The 18,081-nt window shown below is 42.0% G+C and overlaps 1 protein-coding gene across 7 annotated transcripts in view; it reads right to left on the minus strand.

Moving 5' to 3' along the window:
* The window catches only part of prkag3b (protein kinase, AMP-activated, gamma 3b non-catalytic subunit), a 36,712-nt gene that overhangs the window by 8,414 nt on the left and 10,217 nt on the right, over positions 1–18,081 (minus strand). For 3 of the 7 annotated variants that reach the window (XM_060928834.1, XM_060928833.1, XM_060928835.1), the window contains exons 3-9: positions 17,179–17,221; positions 16,885–16,997; positions 10,664–10,745; positions 5,988–6,046; positions 5,694–5,890; positions 5,485–5,611; positions 5,145–5,310 (exon numbers count right to left, since the gene is read on the minus strand). In XM_060928834.1, coding sequence (XP_060784817.1) covers positions 5,145–5,310; positions 5,485–5,611; positions 5,694–5,890; positions 5,988–6,046; positions 10,664–10,745; positions 16,885–16,997; positions 17,179–17,221 — 787 coding nt within the window. Of the gene's footprint in view, positions 1–5,144; positions 5,311–5,484; positions 5,612–5,693; positions 5,891–5,987; positions 6,047–10,663; positions 10,746–16,884; positions 17,051–17,178; positions 17,224–18,081 lie in introns of those variants that run through there. The other 4 variants (XM_060928836.1, XM_060928837.1, XM_060928839.1 and 1 more) reach the window with 4 other exon arrangements.

The raw sequence follows: 18,081 nt of genomic DNA on the forward strand, positions 1-18,081 counted from the left end.
ATGTTCGGACTGTTAATGTTATAGTCATGTTGTCTGTTGTTGCCCGGATGGGGATGGGTTCCCTTTTGAGCCTGGTTCCTCTCGAGGTTTCTTCCTCATGTCATCTGAGGGAGTTTTTCCTTGCCACCGTCGCCACAGGCTTGCTCATTGGGGATAGATTAGGGATAAAATTAGCTCGTATTTTAAGTCGTTCAAATTCTGTAAAGCTGCTTTGCGACAATGTTTATTGTTAAAAGCGCTATACAAATTAACTTGACTTAAGTGCAACTAAAGAGCTCTTTAGAGGAGCTAAGATTTCCTTACATACAATTATGTAGTAAATCTGTAATAACCAGTGTTGGGCACGCTACTTTCAAAAAGTAATTAGTTATAGTTACTAGTTACTTTTCCCAAAATGTAACTGAGTTAGTAACGGAGTTACTTTGTCATAAAAGTAACTAATTGCCAGGGAAAGTAATTATTCCGTTACATTTTGTGTCCCCCCCCCCCCCCCCCCCCAAAAAAAAAACAAAAAAACAAAAACAAATTCAATTAGTGTAATCATACTAAAAGTGAATGTTAATTGTGTTTAATGACTGAAATGGACACTTAACAGAACCAGTTAGTAACATTATCTACACTATATTAATATTTTTGTGGGACAATGTGAGATAAGACATCTATCAAATTGAATATATTTTTGTAGTTATTAAAATTGTTGTTACTAATTACTGGCCACTGACGAGGACAAACGCTTTGTTCCTCGACATAATGTACATTGCACATAGACATTTTTGCCTTTTATTCTCCCCCCCCCAAATCTGTCCCTCTGAGTTACATGGAGTCAACAGGAAATCTTTTGGTGGAGACGGTGGACACCTCGACTGGCTATCGTAGCCTGCAGGGAATCGGCCGTCAGACATTCTGTCGCATGTCCCAGACCCGGTGAAATGTAACTGAATTGTCTTGGCCAGGCCTAAGAGTCCCATCTGCATCTCATCATTGCTGAGGAGTGTGCTCCCATCACCCAATCAAGCATCCAGCCAGAGCAGGTCATGATATATTTTTTACCATATTAACATGCCATTGTGCGTCATGCCTGATGTAAAGACTCTCGTCTCTGCGAGCCTACCACACAGATTTAATACTTGTCATTTTTAGGGCATACCTAACAACGTGTTTTCTTTCTCTCTCCCCCCCCCAACTGTCCCTCTGAGTTACATGTTGATCCTGGGATTGAGATGCTGGCCTCTTCTGCCCCTCGGACCTGCTTGATCCATCCTGGTGCCCTGTGTCTGGTCGGAGTTTTATCGCCCCACTCCTGTGAAGGACGGCCCCATGAGGACAGTTGAGGGTTATACCTGTTAAAACTGTTAATATTATAGTCAGGCTGTCTGTTGTTGCCCAAATGAGGATGGGTTCCCTTTTGAGTCTGGTTCCTCTCGAGGTTTCTTCCTCATGTCGTCTGAGGGAGTTTTTCCTTGCCACCGTCGCCACAGGCTTGCTCATTGGGGATAGATTAGGGATAAAATTAGCTCATGTTTTAAGTCGTTCAAATTCTGTAAAGCTGCTTTGCGACAATGTTTATTGTTAAAAGCGCTGTACAAATAAACTTGATTTGATTTGATTTGATATTTCAAGTAATGAAAAGTAATGGCTGTATTTCCAATGTGAAAACGCAGTGTTGGGCTGACCGCTCGCCATCGCTGTCTTCTGATTGAAAGTGTGCACAGTAGTGCAGTAGGCGGAGCCTACCTACGTATGCTGTCTAAATCTACTCTGATTGGCTTACTATGCCATTTTCTCGCATCTCCCCGCCCCACACTAAAGCAGAGTAAAGAAAGGCTGAACGAGCAGCGTGCCAGATGAGAACAGCTTTAATAAAGTAACGCGTAGTATTTTATTGTAAGTAATGGGAACGGCGTTATAACGATGTAAAAAGTAATTAGTTAGATTACTTGTTACTCAAAAAAGTAACGCCGTTTATTTCTAACGCCGTTATTCCCATCACTGGTAATAACTGATTTTGACCTTTTTGGTGACCTTGACCAGATGACCCTTAAAATGTTGGAGGTTCTATTTGAGACCAATGCCCATCTATCCTGAAAGTTTCATGAAGATTGGTCCAGCTGTTTTCCCATAATGTTGCTAACAAAAAAAACAAAGAAACCCTACCGAAAACAATGCCTCGCCCTGCTTACTCCATAGCGGGCGAGGTAAAAATGGAGGTTTGGATAAGGGCCTATAATTCTTGAACACAGAGCGGTCCAAGTTAGGTTTCTTTACTATGTGTTGAATAGTAAATAGCATGCTTGAGATAGGAAGGGACACATCCTGAAGACAATGAGGAATTAACAATGGCCAGTACTGCAGGTCCAATGGTAGGCAAGACCCGAGTGAATAGAGAGGATGGCAATATATCTTGAGGACTGGAAGATAATTTAATTGTCTTGCTTAAACTCAGATGGTCATGTAAGCTAACAGGGCGAAATGAATCCATAATAATAAGAGATGGGGAGAGGCTATGACTAAATGAGCATAAACCAGGCTGAATACTGGATCTGATCGCTCTCACCTTATCAACAAAGAAAGGTAAGAAACTTATTACAGTCATTTTGAGAAAAGTGGCCTCCTTAATAAAAGCAGGGCTTGACATTAAGGACTGCCCGATTGCCAGGGGCAAATGAAACATACATTCGGGGAAGTGGGATACCGGTATGTCCCCGACATGCCCAACCGGGCAAGTTGGAATGAGGATTACGAACTAGCACCACAAAAATGAGACTTTTTGATCTTTTATTTCAGTTCCTAAAAGCGTCCCTCACCATGTATCTGCCATTACGTCTTGGCTGTTTTCTTAGTCTCGGTTTCATTTACTGCTTTGCAAGTTATTTTACATACCCCCGCTGTTGTAGTATGGCATACTGTTTATAGACCCTTTGTGCATGACATCACGCATCACGTGATAATTACAGCCAGGGTCAGACAGACACCGTCTTTCATGCAAGCAAGGCTTAATCTGTCTTCAATATGGTTAATTTTTGCACTGTTTTTGCTTGTTCAAACAGAGAAACAGATAAAAGGCGTTACCGTCTCCCCACTATCAAGAAAAATGTTAACAAATAGAAGCAAATGCTTCAAGAACAACGGGGAAATGAGTGGTTAAAGAATGCGAAGAGGAGAGCTAAGCCTGAAAACTCCAGATAAATTCACGATTTTATTTAAAATGTATTTTACAAAAACAGAAAGTTGGAAGTGAGTATGGAATAGTTTGCTTAAGAATCTCGTTTTTTTTTTTTTTTTTTGCTCGCATTCGAGTTAGCTCCTTCATGAAAGTGTTTGATTTTCTTACAGGTGAAGCAGCTTCCTTATTCGATACAGAAAACCCAGATTGGTGCCAACTCGGGCATAAAAAAAACTTAACAAGGAGCGACATGCGTGATAAATCCTGAAAGAACAGAACAGATTAAGAGCAGAGAGAGCTGGAGCTTTGTTTCTGTTATCAGAGGAACATAGTCCTGTGCAAAATATTTATATATCTACCTTTTTTGTTATTGTTGTATCATCCACCTCTAGGTAAAAACAAACAAACAAACGCGCTGTCATGATAGACCGGCTGCACTGATTCAGTTACAGGTTGCAAGGTCTGTATAAAACACCCACAACCTACACACTAAACAATTTTAAACTCAAACATTATCCTGTCTGTCATGATGCAGCACGGATTTTTTTTTTTTAATCTAGAGGTGGATGATATAACCAAAAAAAAAAAAATTCTCAAACACAGTACTGTTCAAAAGTCTTGGCACCCTATTGTTTTCTTCATACAAGCTTGGTTATAGATTTCTATTTTATGATTTCTACATTATGGAGTAATGAACCTACAGTCTGAGAGAGTTCTACACAAACACACTGAACTTTACAACAGCTGCATGCATCTGAAATGGAAATAAACCGACTAAGGCAGGAAAAACTATTCTGGATAAAATTGTAATTGTCCGTTACAAGTAAAAAGTAACCAGTAAACTTGATCAATAACCAAACTTCAACTCAGTGTCTGATCTTCATTTTATGTTGCAATTCACAACTATTCTATGGTCCCCCCCCCAAAAAAAAGTAGTACTCGCAAAATAGGGGGCAAGTGATAATATGGGGGGGGGGGGGGGGGGGGGGGGGGGGGAGTGATAATATTGGAGGGGCAAGGGGAAATTAACCCCTTTAATTTAAAAGTTTAATGTCAAGCCCTGAAAGGTTAAGGGAAAAAACAAAACAAAACAAAAAGTTCTTTGACAAACTTATGATTCTGAAAGTCCAGGTCCATATAAGCACTGGCACATAAGGTTATACACTAAAGGCCAATTTATGCTGACAACCCAGTCCTCGCAGATGGCATCGCAGATGGCATCTGCGAAGCCCCCCCTTCGCAGACGCTCTGGGCGCACCTCCCAAAAATTGTGACCACCGCAGACAGCCTCGCAGACAAGAGGTCTCTGATTGGTCCACTCTACAGCCGCTGTACACGCACTTCCGCTTCCCTACTTTCCCGGTTTGGTTTGTTTTCACGACCGCCATTTTTAAGAACACGAGCGAAGATGGAGCAGCACGAAGAGCGGTTGATCGAGGAAGTGAGGAAGTACGTACATCTATACGACTCCAGTTCTAGTCATTATAAGGACAGCGAGGATAAACACTCCACTAACCACACCCACCAACTACTCCTAGCAATTTCGCAACTTCGCGCCCCCTTGCGTTGTGGCGGTGAATAACATTGCGCACGCCTATTACTCCCCGCTCAATGATAAATTACAACTGTCTGCGAAAAGCTATCTGCGAAAGCCTTGTCGCAAGAGCATGCAGAGGGCCTTAGTTTGTTAAAATGAGCTACAATGGTTTCCAACAAAAAACATGCTGTTTGTCTGTCAAAAATTGTCCTCTCCGGAAAAGGAATTATGCTCTCACCATTAGCCAGGTAACAACACAGTGCTGTTTGTATTCTAGCTACAAATTCTTGCCACCAACAGCATTCAGCAGAAAATAAATTTCCATCAAGGGCCTCATTTAATTCACAAACTGTGCCAAAAATATTAACTTGTTTTTTTTTTTTTTATGTTAGTGACACAAACTTGTATGCCCTGACTGTGAAACACCCCGGTTTCTGAAAATACCTTGTTCATTCACAACAGGCAGGGCTGATACTCTGCGTTCAACAAATACTGATAACGCCTCATAAACCGTTGCAGTCTCCTGGACTGTGGCAATCCTCTTGAAGGTTCCAATTTCAACATCCTGAATTCGCTTCTGTAAGAATCGAGGCTTTGGGATCATGGAACCCTGGGAAATCCCAATAAATTTGTGAGAAATAATCTTTATGATTTGTTCTATCAAACCACAATTAATTCTATTAAACAAACAACTAATGACTTGTCTTATTAAACAGAACAATAAACACTGGTAATGTGGAAAGATTTTTAAAAAATGAAAAAATAAATAAACAAACCCTCTTACAAAGATGTGCAGAAATTTCAGGATGCGTTTGTGAGTCAGTATGTGCAGAACATTTCCGGATTCCGGATCAATAACAGGCAGTCTGTGAATCTTGTTCTTCAGTAAGGAGTAAACAGCATCAAAGAGGCTGATGATGGGAAACACAACTCTATCACTGCTGGGATACTGGAGAGGGGAAAAAAGGACAGTTTTGGAGGCCCTAGTTGTACCTGGATTCAGGGGTGATGCTGATCAGAGTGCTGATGGAGTACTGAAGGTAAACCTCTGAAACAAGATAAAAGATACAGGAGCTTAAACATTGGTGAAACTGAAAATAAGTGTCTAAATATAAGCTGTACGAATAAAACTGTACACAACCACCTCGCCAGGTTTCAATCTTATGCTCTTCTAATTCATATATCTGAACCTAGAACAACAACAATAGAAAGCAGGAAAGGGAAATAAAATTCAGTCCATCCATTACTGTAAGACTGAAAAAAAGATAATGGGAACAACTAGCTTACCATTGGTGATTTGTAATATCGGTGAAGTATGTTAATGAAATCTGTGATGGTAAGCATCCCTGTAACAACACAAGAAAATAAGAAATAAAAATGAAAGATCTTGGTTTAAAGCAGGGGTCACCAAACTACGGCCCGCGGGCCAGATCCGGCCCGCCACCCCCCTTTGACCGGCCCCCCAGCCCCTCTGCCCCCCATCACTTGAACCGGCCCTATGAGGCAATCCCCAAAAGTGGTCATGGCCTATTTTTTTTAAATTGCTTTTCGGCAAATAATAACATGTCTGCATCTTGTATTTTGTTGATTTTATCAATTAAATTGATATTTAGTTATAAAATGAACTATTCATATTTTCCGAATTTTCGCCATATGCTCGCAATCAAGCAGTGACAGGCAGCGCACGCGCAGAGAACTGTCAGTGTTCAGGACAGCAAAATGGCGAGCGGTAAGCGAAAAGCTGACAGAGAGTGCAGAGTTTTTAAAGAACAGTGGACCACTGATTATTTTTTTGTTCAGTGTAAGGCCCATGCAGTTTGTCTTGTATGTAAAGAAAGTGTGCCGGTTTTCAAAGAATATAATCTGCGTCGTCACTATGAAACCCGTCACAAAGAGTATGCTAGTTTGCGAGGGCAAACAAGAGAAGACAGGATTCGGAGGATGAAATGCGGACTGGCTGCGCAACAGAATGGATTCCTTCGCCAAACCCAGATCAACCAGGCTGCTGTCCGAGCTAGCTATAAGGTAGCTCACCTACTAGCTACCCATGGAAAGCCGTTTACTGATGGGGATTTTGTTAAAGTATGCATGCTTGCTGTGGCCGAGGAGGTGTGTCCCGACAAGAAGGATGCGCTCAACACGGTGAGTCTCTCTGCACCTACAGTACTATGACCAGGCGAACCGAAGATTTGGGGGACAACGTGTATGACCAGCTGAATGAGAAAGCGTCAGAATTCGAGTTTTTTGCTTTGGTCATGGATGAGAGCAATGACGTGCAGGACACAGCACAACTGCTGTGATCTATTGCTCATATTATTATAATTTCACTGTTTTTTAAAATGTATTTATTTTATAGGCCTATTTATTTGACCTTTATTAAGTGCTGCATACAATTATTATTTATATTATTAATAATATCAACAGGCCTACCTACAATTTATAATTTTCCACTCACCTTTGCCAGTGTCAATCACCTCAAATAGGCAGATGTTTCTTACCTTGACAGCTTTGATGTTATTTTTATTAGAAAACAAATAAATGGAATATCTGTGGTATTTCAAATTAAAACAAAGTGTGAAGACTCAATTACTACTTTTGCAAACCACTAGTAAAGATAAACAAATATGTGCCAGGAATCAAGTGTTGATATAGTAGTGGGGGATATAGTAGTGGGGATATAGTAGTGGGGATATAGTAGTGTGGATATAGTAGTATGGATATAGTAGTGGGGATATAGTAGTGGGGATATAGTAGTGGGGATATAGTAGTGGGGATATAGTAGTGGGGATATAGTAGTGGGGATGGCCGTGCCAGGCTAGTAATCTCTACTACACAATGAGGCCTGCTGGTGGTCATATTTGTCTGGGTCATACAATTCTATGTGATATAGCTGACCCGACCCCGGCCCCCCATCACAGTCAGGAACGACAATGTGGCCCCCAGAGAAAAAAGTTTGGTGACCCCTGGTTTAAAGTGACCACTTGATACTAAACAGTGATGCACTGGTTCAAATTCAGCTGGGGCTGAACAAATACTATCAACAATGACTCACATGTACATACATCTACAATCATACTAAAGTTAAAATGAACAGTTGTTCCACAAAATCGAGTCATACATGAGCTATAAGCCATGTACGACAAGATTGAGTGGAATAACTGTTTTCTTCTATCCACATTCACTGGATTTTGAGGAACAGAGCATTTTTTATTTTTTGCAAATTCGATCAATAAAAACTTTATACCGGCACAGTGGTGTAGTGGTTAGCGCTGTCGCCTCACAGCAAGAAGGTCCTGGGTTCGAGCCCTGTGGCCCACGAGGGCCTTTCTGTGTGGAGTTTGCATGTTCTCCCCGTGTCCGTGTGGGTTTCCTCCGGGTGCTCCGGTTTCCCCCACAGTCCAAAGACATGCAGGTTAGGTTAACTGGTGACTCTAAATTGACCGTAGGTGTGAATGTGAGTGTGAATGGTTGTCTGTGTCTATGTGTCAGCCCTGTGATGACCTGGCGACTTGTCCAGGGTGTATCCCGCCTTTCGCCTGTAGTCAGCTGGGATAGGCTCCAGCTTGCCAGCGACCCTGTAGAACAGGATAAAGCGGCTAGAGATAATGAGATGAGATGAGAAAAACTTTATACAAAACATCCGACCAAATCATTTCCGCTTAGAATGTAAACAAACTGGCAAAATTACAGTAGCAATTTGTGAAAAATGCTATAATAATAATAATTCATTCTTGAAAAATTAAAAAAGATACATTCTTACTAGGCGGCACGGTGGTGTAGTGGTTAGCGCTGTCACCTCACAGCAAGAAGGTCCGGGTTCGAGCTCCGTGGCCGGCGAGGGCTTTTCTGTGTGGAGTTTGCATTCTCCCCGTGTCCGCGTGGGTTTCCTCCGGGTGCTCCGGTTTCCCCCACAGTCCAAAGACATGCAGGTTAGGTTAACTGGTGACTCTAAATTGACCGTAGGTGTGAATGTGAGTGTGAATGGTTGTCTGTGTCTATGTGTCAGCCCTGTGATGACCTGGCGACTTGTCCAGGGTGTACCCCGCCTTTCGCCCGTAGTCAGCTGGGATAGGCTCCAGCTTGCCAGCGACCCTGTAGAAGGATAAAGCGGCTAGAGATAATGAGATGAGATGAGAAAAACTTTATACAAAACATCCGACCAAATCATTTCCGCTTAGAATGTAAACAAACTGGCAAAATTACAGTAGCAATTTGTGAAAAATGCTATAATAATAATAATTCATTCTTGAAAAATTAAAAAAGATACATTCTTACTAGGCGGCACGGTGGTGTAGTGGTTAGCGCTGTCACCTCACAGCAAGAAGGTCCGGGTTCGAGCTCCGTGGCCGGCGAGGGCTTTTCTGTGTGGAGTTTGCATGTTCTCCCCGTGTCCGCGTGGGTTTCCTCCGGGTGCTCCGGTTTCCCCCACAGTCCAAAGACATGCAGGTTAGGTTAACTGGTGACTCTAAATTGGCCGTAGGTGTGAATGTGAGTGTGAATGGTTGTCTGTGTCTATGTGTCAGCCCTGTGATGACCTGGCGACTTGTCCAGGGTGTACCCCGCCTTTCGCCCGTAGTCAGCTGGGATAGGCTCCAGCTTGCCAGCGACCCTGTAGAAGGATAAAGCGGCTAGAGATAATGAGATGAGATGAGAAAAACTTTATACAAAACATCCGACCAAATCATTTCCGCTTAGAATGTAAACAAACTGGCAAAATTACAGTAGCAATTTGTGAAAAATGCTATAATAATAATAATTCATTCTTGAAAAATTAAAAAAGATACATTCTTACTAGGCGGCACGGTGGTGTAGTGGTTAGCGCTGTCACCTCACAGCAAGAAGGTCCGGGTTCGAGCTCCGTGGCCGGCGAGGGCTTTTCTGTGTGGAGTTTGCATGTTCTCCCCGTGTCCGCGTGGGTTTCCTCCGGGTGCTCCGGTTTCCCCCACAGTCCAAAGACATGCAGGTTAGGTTAACTGGTGACTCTAAATTGACCGTAGGTGTGAATGTGAGTGTGAATGGTTGTCTGTGTCTATGTGTCAGCCCTGTGATGACCTGGTGACTTGTCCAGGGTGTACCCCACCTTTCGCCCATAGTCAGCTGGGATAGGCTCCAGCTTGCCTGCGACCCTGTAGAAGGATAAAGCAGCTAGAGATAATGAGATGAGACATTCTTACTATCAAATACTTTTATTCCTTTTTTTTTTGTATTTTTGGGGGTTTTGTTTTCAAGTAGAGTTTTTATTTCATCCTTGGTTGGTTCAACAACACACACGTCCATTTTGTTTTTCTCTACTCACAGTATATGAGTTGAGAGTCTATTAGTCGAGTAGCCAATCAGAGCATGTGATTGCTCATATCCAGTGAATGTGGATAGAATAATAAGTAATAGCTTTAGGCATCCAAATTATTCTTGGGAGTAATTACATCATGTAGTGGAGTAGCTATTAATACCTTGGGAAGGGTGTTAGGGATTAGCGCACTGTCTTGCCATTTCCCACAAGTCTCTAGGCCCCAAGTGCCTGACTAAAGTTAGATTTCTAGCATCAGAGAGGCTGATTTGTTAAAAATGAAGCCAGGAGTTGGGACTTCTAATGAATCAGCTCATAGCATCAAGTAATATTCACATGTCTTCACAGAAATAATTTGCTCATTGCTCTTTTTTCAATAATAGCCATCAAGGGCTAAGGACACTTACTGGAACACAGGAACATAATTTGAGGTAAACAATAGTGAGATTTTATGTTAATTTAGCTTTAGAATAACCATGAAATATTTTTTAAAAAATTAACAACAAAAAAATACATAACTTATGTAGGATCACTCATAAGAACCTCAGCTGGATTCTCTACCAAGTGCTGAATGTAGATTTATGAGATATTAATGTCAGTAATCTGACTCAGGTTCACAAATGACCTAACCTTTAAAGATTAAAGGGCACAGCACTCAGTGCTCAGGTCCACATACCTACAAAACACTGTTGCTTGTTGTCCCATAACGGTGCAGCTCGAACTCCATTAGCGACTAATGCAAAGAATGCCTTCTTCACCTGTATTAAAAAGTTAAACCAAGGTTAAACTTACACAAAAACAAATTCCTGAATAACGAGCCAAATTGAAACATATTTTATTCTAGACTTCCAGGCTCTGACCATATTGTCAGGTTAGCTTAAATACTCATAAGCAGAGCCAGTGGCAGGAATAAAGCAGAAGAGGGAACGGAAGGGAAGGAAGAAGAAAAAAAACCACATCCCTGACCCCTTGTATCCAGGCTGCTTCAAATCAATTCGAGTCAGAACACAAAATACTGGAACAGCATCCTTCAAACTGCAAATCAGACTCAAATACTCAATTTCCCAGTGTTTTTTTTTTTTTTTAAATCAGCCCTGTCAATAACTTTTGGAGTAGGGGGCATTTGGAAAAGAGTAGTCAGTAGACTACAGCAGTAGTGTCATTTTTAGGGCATACCTAACAATCTGTGTTTTCTCTCTCTCCCTCCACCTCCACCCCCCCAATCTGTCCGTCTGAGTTACATGTTGGTCCTGGGATTGAGATGCTGGCCTCTTCTGCCCCTCGGACCTGCTTGATCCATCCTGGTGCCCTGTGTCTGGTCGGAGTTTTATCGCATCGCTCCTGTGGAGGACGGCCCCATGAGGACAGTTGAGGGTTACACCTGGAGGATGCTCTGGACTCTTACAGTAATGCTTTTATGGCTGAGGACTACAGTTGGCTTGCTGACTTTAGGACTGCAGTTGTCATGAACAGTTTTGCACTCAAGTTTCCATCAATGAAGAGTTACATCATCAACGAAACTGTCTTCATGTTAAAACTGTTAATGTTATAGCCATGCTGTCTGTTGTTGCCCAAATGAGGATGGGTTCCCTTTTGAGTCTGGTTCCTCTCGAGGTTTCTTCCTCATGTCGTCTGAGGGAGTTTTTCCTTGCCACCGTCGCCACAGGCTCGCTCATTGGGGATAGATTAGGGACAAAATTAGCTCATGTTTTAAGTCGTTCAAATTCTGTAAAGCTGTTTTGCGACAATTTTTATTGTTAAAAGCGCTATACAAATAAACTTAACTTGACTTGAGTAGACCCCAAACACTATATGGAAAAAAAAGTGGGGGGTCTGGGGGTCCTCCCTCAGAATTTTTTTTTAAATATAAATGTAAAATAGTGCATTCTGAGTGATCCAGAATGCAACATTTTGCATCTCAGAGTAAATTAAATATTCTTCTTGATCTCATGATGTAGGTGGGTAATATGTGAAAAGTATAAAATTAATGAAAATGAAAAGTAAAGCCTCTCTGATGATTTCATAACAGTTTGACCCATTTTCAAATTGTACAGGTCAATCATGGGTCAACTGATATGTAGTAGATTTTTGAATATTCAACTGTTATTGTGAAGGTTGAGACCGTCTTCAAAATTCTGCAGACTACTATCGTGTAAGGTTCTTGGTCCAACCTGGATGACACCTTACCAAGTCCAGCAAACCTCCATGTCTGGAGCAAGAGCGAAACACCTACCTGCCCTCAATGCTCCAGAAGAGGTTCCTTGGAACATCTCCTCAGCAGTTGCCCAAAAGCCCTGGGAAATGGTCACTACCATTGGCACCATGACCAGGTCCTCAAGGCAATTGCGTACAGTGTAGCCACAGCCATCCACAAGAACAAGGGCCACCATCAGTCGAAGAGGATCGTCTTTGTGAGAGTCGGTGAGAAGCCGCGCCCATATTCAGGACCAAAGGCTGGCCTCCTCACCACCACCAGCAACTGGTATTTGGAAGTGAACCTTGGCAAGAAGCTTAAGTTCCCAGCCCAGATAGTACCATTATGTCTGCGGCCAGACATGATCATTGTTTCAAGATCCAGCAAGCAACTGATCATGCTGGAATTAACTGTACCCTGGGAAGAGCGTGTGGACGAGGCCAACGAGAGAAAGCGTGCCAAGTGCCAGGAGCTTGTGGACACATGCCAAAGGCAAGGCTGACAGGTCCGATGTGAGCCAGTGGAAGTGGGTTGCTGAAGCTTTGCAGGGCGGTCACTCTGCAGGGCATTTACAGTGCTGGACATCACAGGGCAAGCAAAGAAGAAAGACATGAAGAATGCAGCAGAAGCCGCAGAGAAAGCCACAAGGTGGCTTTGGATTAAGAGGGCGGATCCATGGACAGATGCTGCTGGGACGCAAACTGGTGTTTGATCAACCCTGGCTGGGTCACCTGGGAGAGGGTGTATGATGTTGAAAGACCCGAAACACCCAGTGACTCCAGGTTACAGCACTGATTATGCGTCACAGCGCATCCATGAGATGCATCTTTCATCTAAATGAGAAACTTAAGTTAAAACCCGAGTCAATGTAAATTAATTTTAATAGGATTTATACATTTACGTATTCACACTACAATTGAACATTAATGTAAAAATGTTACTGAAACTTCTATTCAGTTGTAATTTTTATTAATCTAAACAAAAACTAACACATTGCACTTTTTACTTGTCTAATAAGACTGTACTTCATTCATGACAAAGATCTTAAGCAATCAAACCATGTCATTTTTACTGCTAACAAAATACATAAATGAACAGACTTGACTTTGTAAATCTAACTCGGCTACATAATGCATGTGTAGTACTGGCAGAGATACAAATAAACAATAACCATAATCATAGCACACACGCGATTCTTGCCATCTAAATAAAATTAGGCGTATCAGGTGAAAATTCAAATTCAGTCCAGATTGCTTGAAACTGTGCTCACTGAATTCAGAATTGAATGCAGAGCAACATACATTTTATAGAATTAAAATGTGTTTATCTGTTCTTGAGATATTACAAATCAAAGATTGAAAAAACGGCTATAATTTTTTTAGAAAACTGCCATAATGGTATGTATCAGGACAACATGGTCCAAAATGGGCCTCGTTAACGAATGAGATCAAATGTTTATTCTTTTTTTTTTTTTAAGATATTTTTTTGGGCCCCTTTCACCCCCACTGGATAGGACAGTGCAGAGACAGGAAACGAGCAGGAGACAGAGACGGGGAGGGATCGGGAAATGACCCCAGGCCGGAATCGAACCCAGGTCCCCGGATCCACGGTACGGCGCCCCACCCACCCGAGCCACGACGCCCCACCCGAGCCACGACGCCCCACCCACCCGAGCCATGATGCCCCCCAAATGTTTATTCTTAATAACTTTATTTTCCAATATATTTACATGGAAATTGGCAGGTATTTAATCAGTATTAATTATGCTAATTTGGTAAAACCGTTAAATCTGTACACTCAATAAAAAAGTAATAAAATATTTCTAATACCCTCTTTGTGCTCTGTAGGCCTTTGTATTTCTCAAAAGTAGGGCCTACTAGTGTTTACATAAAAGAATATAAATGATTATTTTGATTAATATTCAAAGCTTTCAAGGCGAACCTTGAAAAAAAAAAACCTGTGTGAGCCACATCCAATAAACAATAACATTTAATTGAATTGAAATTGACACTCGTGTTTCTGACTTCCGGTTTTTAAAAATATCATTCTGACCATTAAGATCTCAATATTTTATATTAAAACAATTCCAGTTATATTCTAAAATAGTTATTTATTTCCATGAATCAATTTGATTTGAAAAAATAAGTAGGTAAAGCTATGAAAACTCACTTCAAAGTCTTCCATGAAGCATAACATCAAAACTAGCAGATGGAAAATTTTGCTGAATACTTCAACAGAAAGGGACGGCATGGCGGTGTAGTGGTTAGCACTGTCGCCTCATAGCAAGAAGGTCCTGGGTTCGACCCCAGCGGCCGGCAAGGGCCTTTCTGTGCGGAGTTTGCATGTTCTCCCCGTGTCTGCGTGGGTTTCCTCTGGGTGCTCTGGTTTCCCCCACAGTCCAAAGACATGCAGGTTAGGTTAACTGGTGACTCTAAATTGACCGTAGGTGTGAATGTGAGTGTGAATGGTTGTCTGTGTCTATATGTCAGCCCTGTGATGATCTGGCGACTTGTCCAGGGTGTACCCCGCCTTTCTCCCCCATAGTCAGCTGGGATAGGCTCCAGCTTCCCTGTGACCCTGTAGGACAGGATAAGTGGCTACAGATAATGGATGGACTTCATCAGAAACAGTGAGAGCAAGAGAACATCCCTATAAAAATTATCTGATTGATACTCATGAGTAATCCAGTCGGAAACTGATCAGAAGAGAGAGAGCCTGACCGCTTTCCTGTGATTCAAAAAGCATTGGCAGTTTCCCGACGTCACACAAGCAGAGAGTGAACTCTGTTATACCAATTTCAACCTGCCGTTACTCCCAAAGTACTGAACAGATCTTAATGACATTAATTTCTTTGGAAAGCAGAAATTATAAGCTGTTTAATGATGGTATTCATGCTAGAAAATATTCATGAGTTAAGCAATGACAGATTTGGAAACTTGGATGAGTGTCTGCATGCACAATTTTCACAGCACGGCCAGCGAGTGTCTGATCTGACTAATAGACGATAACTTCTCAGTGAATAAAAGTAAATAATGAATGTTGCATTAAAATACAAGGACATTTTTTATTTTTTGAAGGGAAAAAACAAAACACGCACACACACACAAAAAAAAAAAACACTAGCCAGCGATGTAGCATTTATAGGCGGCAAAATCGCCAGCTGCCAGCAGTTACTGACAGGGCTGTTTTATCCGTGCAATATCCTTATAATTTAAAGCTTATAATGCAATAGTTGTACGCAGTTTCCACTTTTATACATAGTAAATGTGTGTTATATTACCAGTGTTTGTGACTATGTTGTCTTATTGTAATGTCTATATCACTGAGAGCTCAACATCGGAGTCAAATTCCATCCATCATGGGAGGATCATGGGTGAGCTGGAGCCAATCCTAGCTGACTTTTGGTAAGAGGCAGGGTACACCCTGGACAGGTCATGAATCTATCGCAGGACTAACACAGAAACACAGGCCCTGTCCACACAGGTGAATCTGATAAAATTGTTGATCGTTTCGGCCTGGCGTCCACATGGCACCGGCGTTTTGGGTGCCCCAAAACGAAATCTTTTGAGAACGGGTTCCAGAGTGGAAAGATCTGGCAACGGAGCTGTTGCGAAGTCGTCTGGATGAGTAGAACGGATTTGTTTACGATGACGTCAAACCACATATGCTTCACGCCGGGTAGAAGTGTAGCGAACTCGATGCGAGTTGTCAACAAATCCTATAACTTGGTTCATGAAACGCGCTTACAAAATATTTTCACTGTGAATATTTATTGTGTAATGGTGCAAAGAGAGAGAGAGAGAGAGAGAGAGAGAGAGAGAGAGAGAGAAAATAGCCCTTAGGGCAGAGTCAATCCCGCCAGCAAAAATAGGGAAAAAAAGGAGCGATCTCACCTCTTCAGATGTTGGTTTAAGTCCTACAATACATTCCTCAAAAAGGGCGTAGAAGAACAAATTAATCCATCAACATGTAGCATTCAATTTATTCCGGACCATTAAAGACGCCGCCTTCCGCGTAGAATCATACGTCATCCTCGCTGCTATATTGGATGGGGCAAAGCGGAGAATAAAGATGCCTCATTCATGTGCTGCGTTTAACTGTACCAACAGGTTTGCCGTCCAAACGAGATCACATGGGATTACCTTTCACAGGTGAGACTGGAAAAATACTTTTCATTGTATTTGGTCATTATAACGTAATTTTACGAACATATTTTTCTGACTTTGTGGCTAATATGAAGTCTCGCTCATAATAGTTTATGCGCATGCGTCCTTACTTCTTCTATTGTTCTGTCTCTGATGGGACCGTCTTACAGCGCACCTAGAGGTGTGGCATGTGTATTGCATCGTTTTCAGCAAGCGTTGCGTTGCCATATGTACCTGATATTTTACTGATCCGTTGCCCATGTGGACGCGATATTTTTTTTTTAAATCTCGTTGCCGTTGTCGTGTGGATGTAGCCACAGTCAGCCATTCACACTCACATTCATACCTATGGGCAATCGAGAGTAGCTAGTTCACCTAATCTGCATATCTTTGGACTGTGGGAGGAAACATGCAACCTTCACAAAGAAAAGCCCCAGTTTGACCTAAAACCTGGAACCTTCTTGCAATGAGACAACAGTACTCATGTCTGACATTCAGGATAATTGAGAATCTGTAGGCCAAGTCTAGATTTTGCATGCATGAAGGACTTTATTTCACCTGTAGTGTCGTATCAAAGATGACCAGTTTAGAGCTGGTTGGTATGGCGTCATAGCAGCAGTGGTTCATGAAGAACTTGGTGTAGATGTATGTGTCAGGATCTTGAGCAGGCTCTGTAGGAAAAAGCAGTGGAGGAAAACCCTGCTGCAGGTCTGTCAGTCTGACTCTGCATCCAGAAAACTAACTCTTTTCATGACTGTATGACTTTAGAAAATAGGGTTCAACAGAGAAATGCTTATAGGCAGAGTGTTAGGTGCTTGCAAAGAGGAACACAAACAGCACACAATTAGATACCTGTACTTTTCATTGTAAGGCCTTCATCATCTGGGAAGGCAATCTGCAGAAAAAAAGAAAAGAAAAATCTTAGTCTTTGTATTAAGCAAATAAGATTCAAGAGGACAAAATAAAATCTCACTGCAGTTTCCAGTTAGCACAGATTTAGGCTACAATGTTTACAGCTACACTCACCGGCCACTTTAATAGGAACTTGTTCTTGATTCTAAGATTCCTGTTCTTGGCTGGCAGGAGTGGAACCCAATGTGTTCTTCTGCTGTTGCATGCTGAGATGCTCTTCTGCTCACTACGGTTGTAAAGAGCTGCTATGAGTTACTATATCCTTCCTGGCAGCTCAAACTGATCGGGTCATTTTCCTCTGACCTCGCTTATCAACAAGGCATTTGTTTCCACCCACAGAACTGTCACTCACTCAATGTTTTTTGGTTTTCGCACCATTCTGTGTCAACTCTAGAGACTGTTGTGTGTGAAAGCCCTAGGAGATCAGCAGTTTCTGAAAGACTCAAACCAGTCCATCTGGCACCAATATCTGCCATAGTGAAAGTCACAGAGATCACAATTTTTTCCCATTCTGACGTTTGAAGTGAACATTAACTGAAGCTCTTGATTTGTATCTGCATGATTTTATGCACTGTGCTGCTGTCAAGGGATCGGCTGATTAGAGAACTGCAAACAGCAAGTGGATGGGTGTTCCTAATAAAGTGGCCAGCTTTCAAATTAAGCATGTGGGATGAGCGCAGCATGTCTGAAACTGACATTTGCCCAACTCATACTTGTTCATCAGAACCAACAAAGCTTGTCAAGCCCATTACAATCTCATCTCATTATCTCTCGCTGCTTTATCCTGTTCTACAGGGTCACAGGCAAGCTGGAGCCTATCCCAGCTGACTACGGGCGAAAGGC

The sequence above is a fragment of the Neoarius graeffei genome, chromosome 9, assembly GCF_027579695.1.
Source record: "Neoarius graeffei isolate fNeoGra1 chromosome 9, fNeoGra1.pri, whole genome shotgun sequence".
NCBI classification, from domain to species: domain Eukaryota; kingdom Metazoa; phylum Chordata; class Actinopteri; order Siluriformes; family Ariidae; genus Neoarius; species Neoarius graeffei.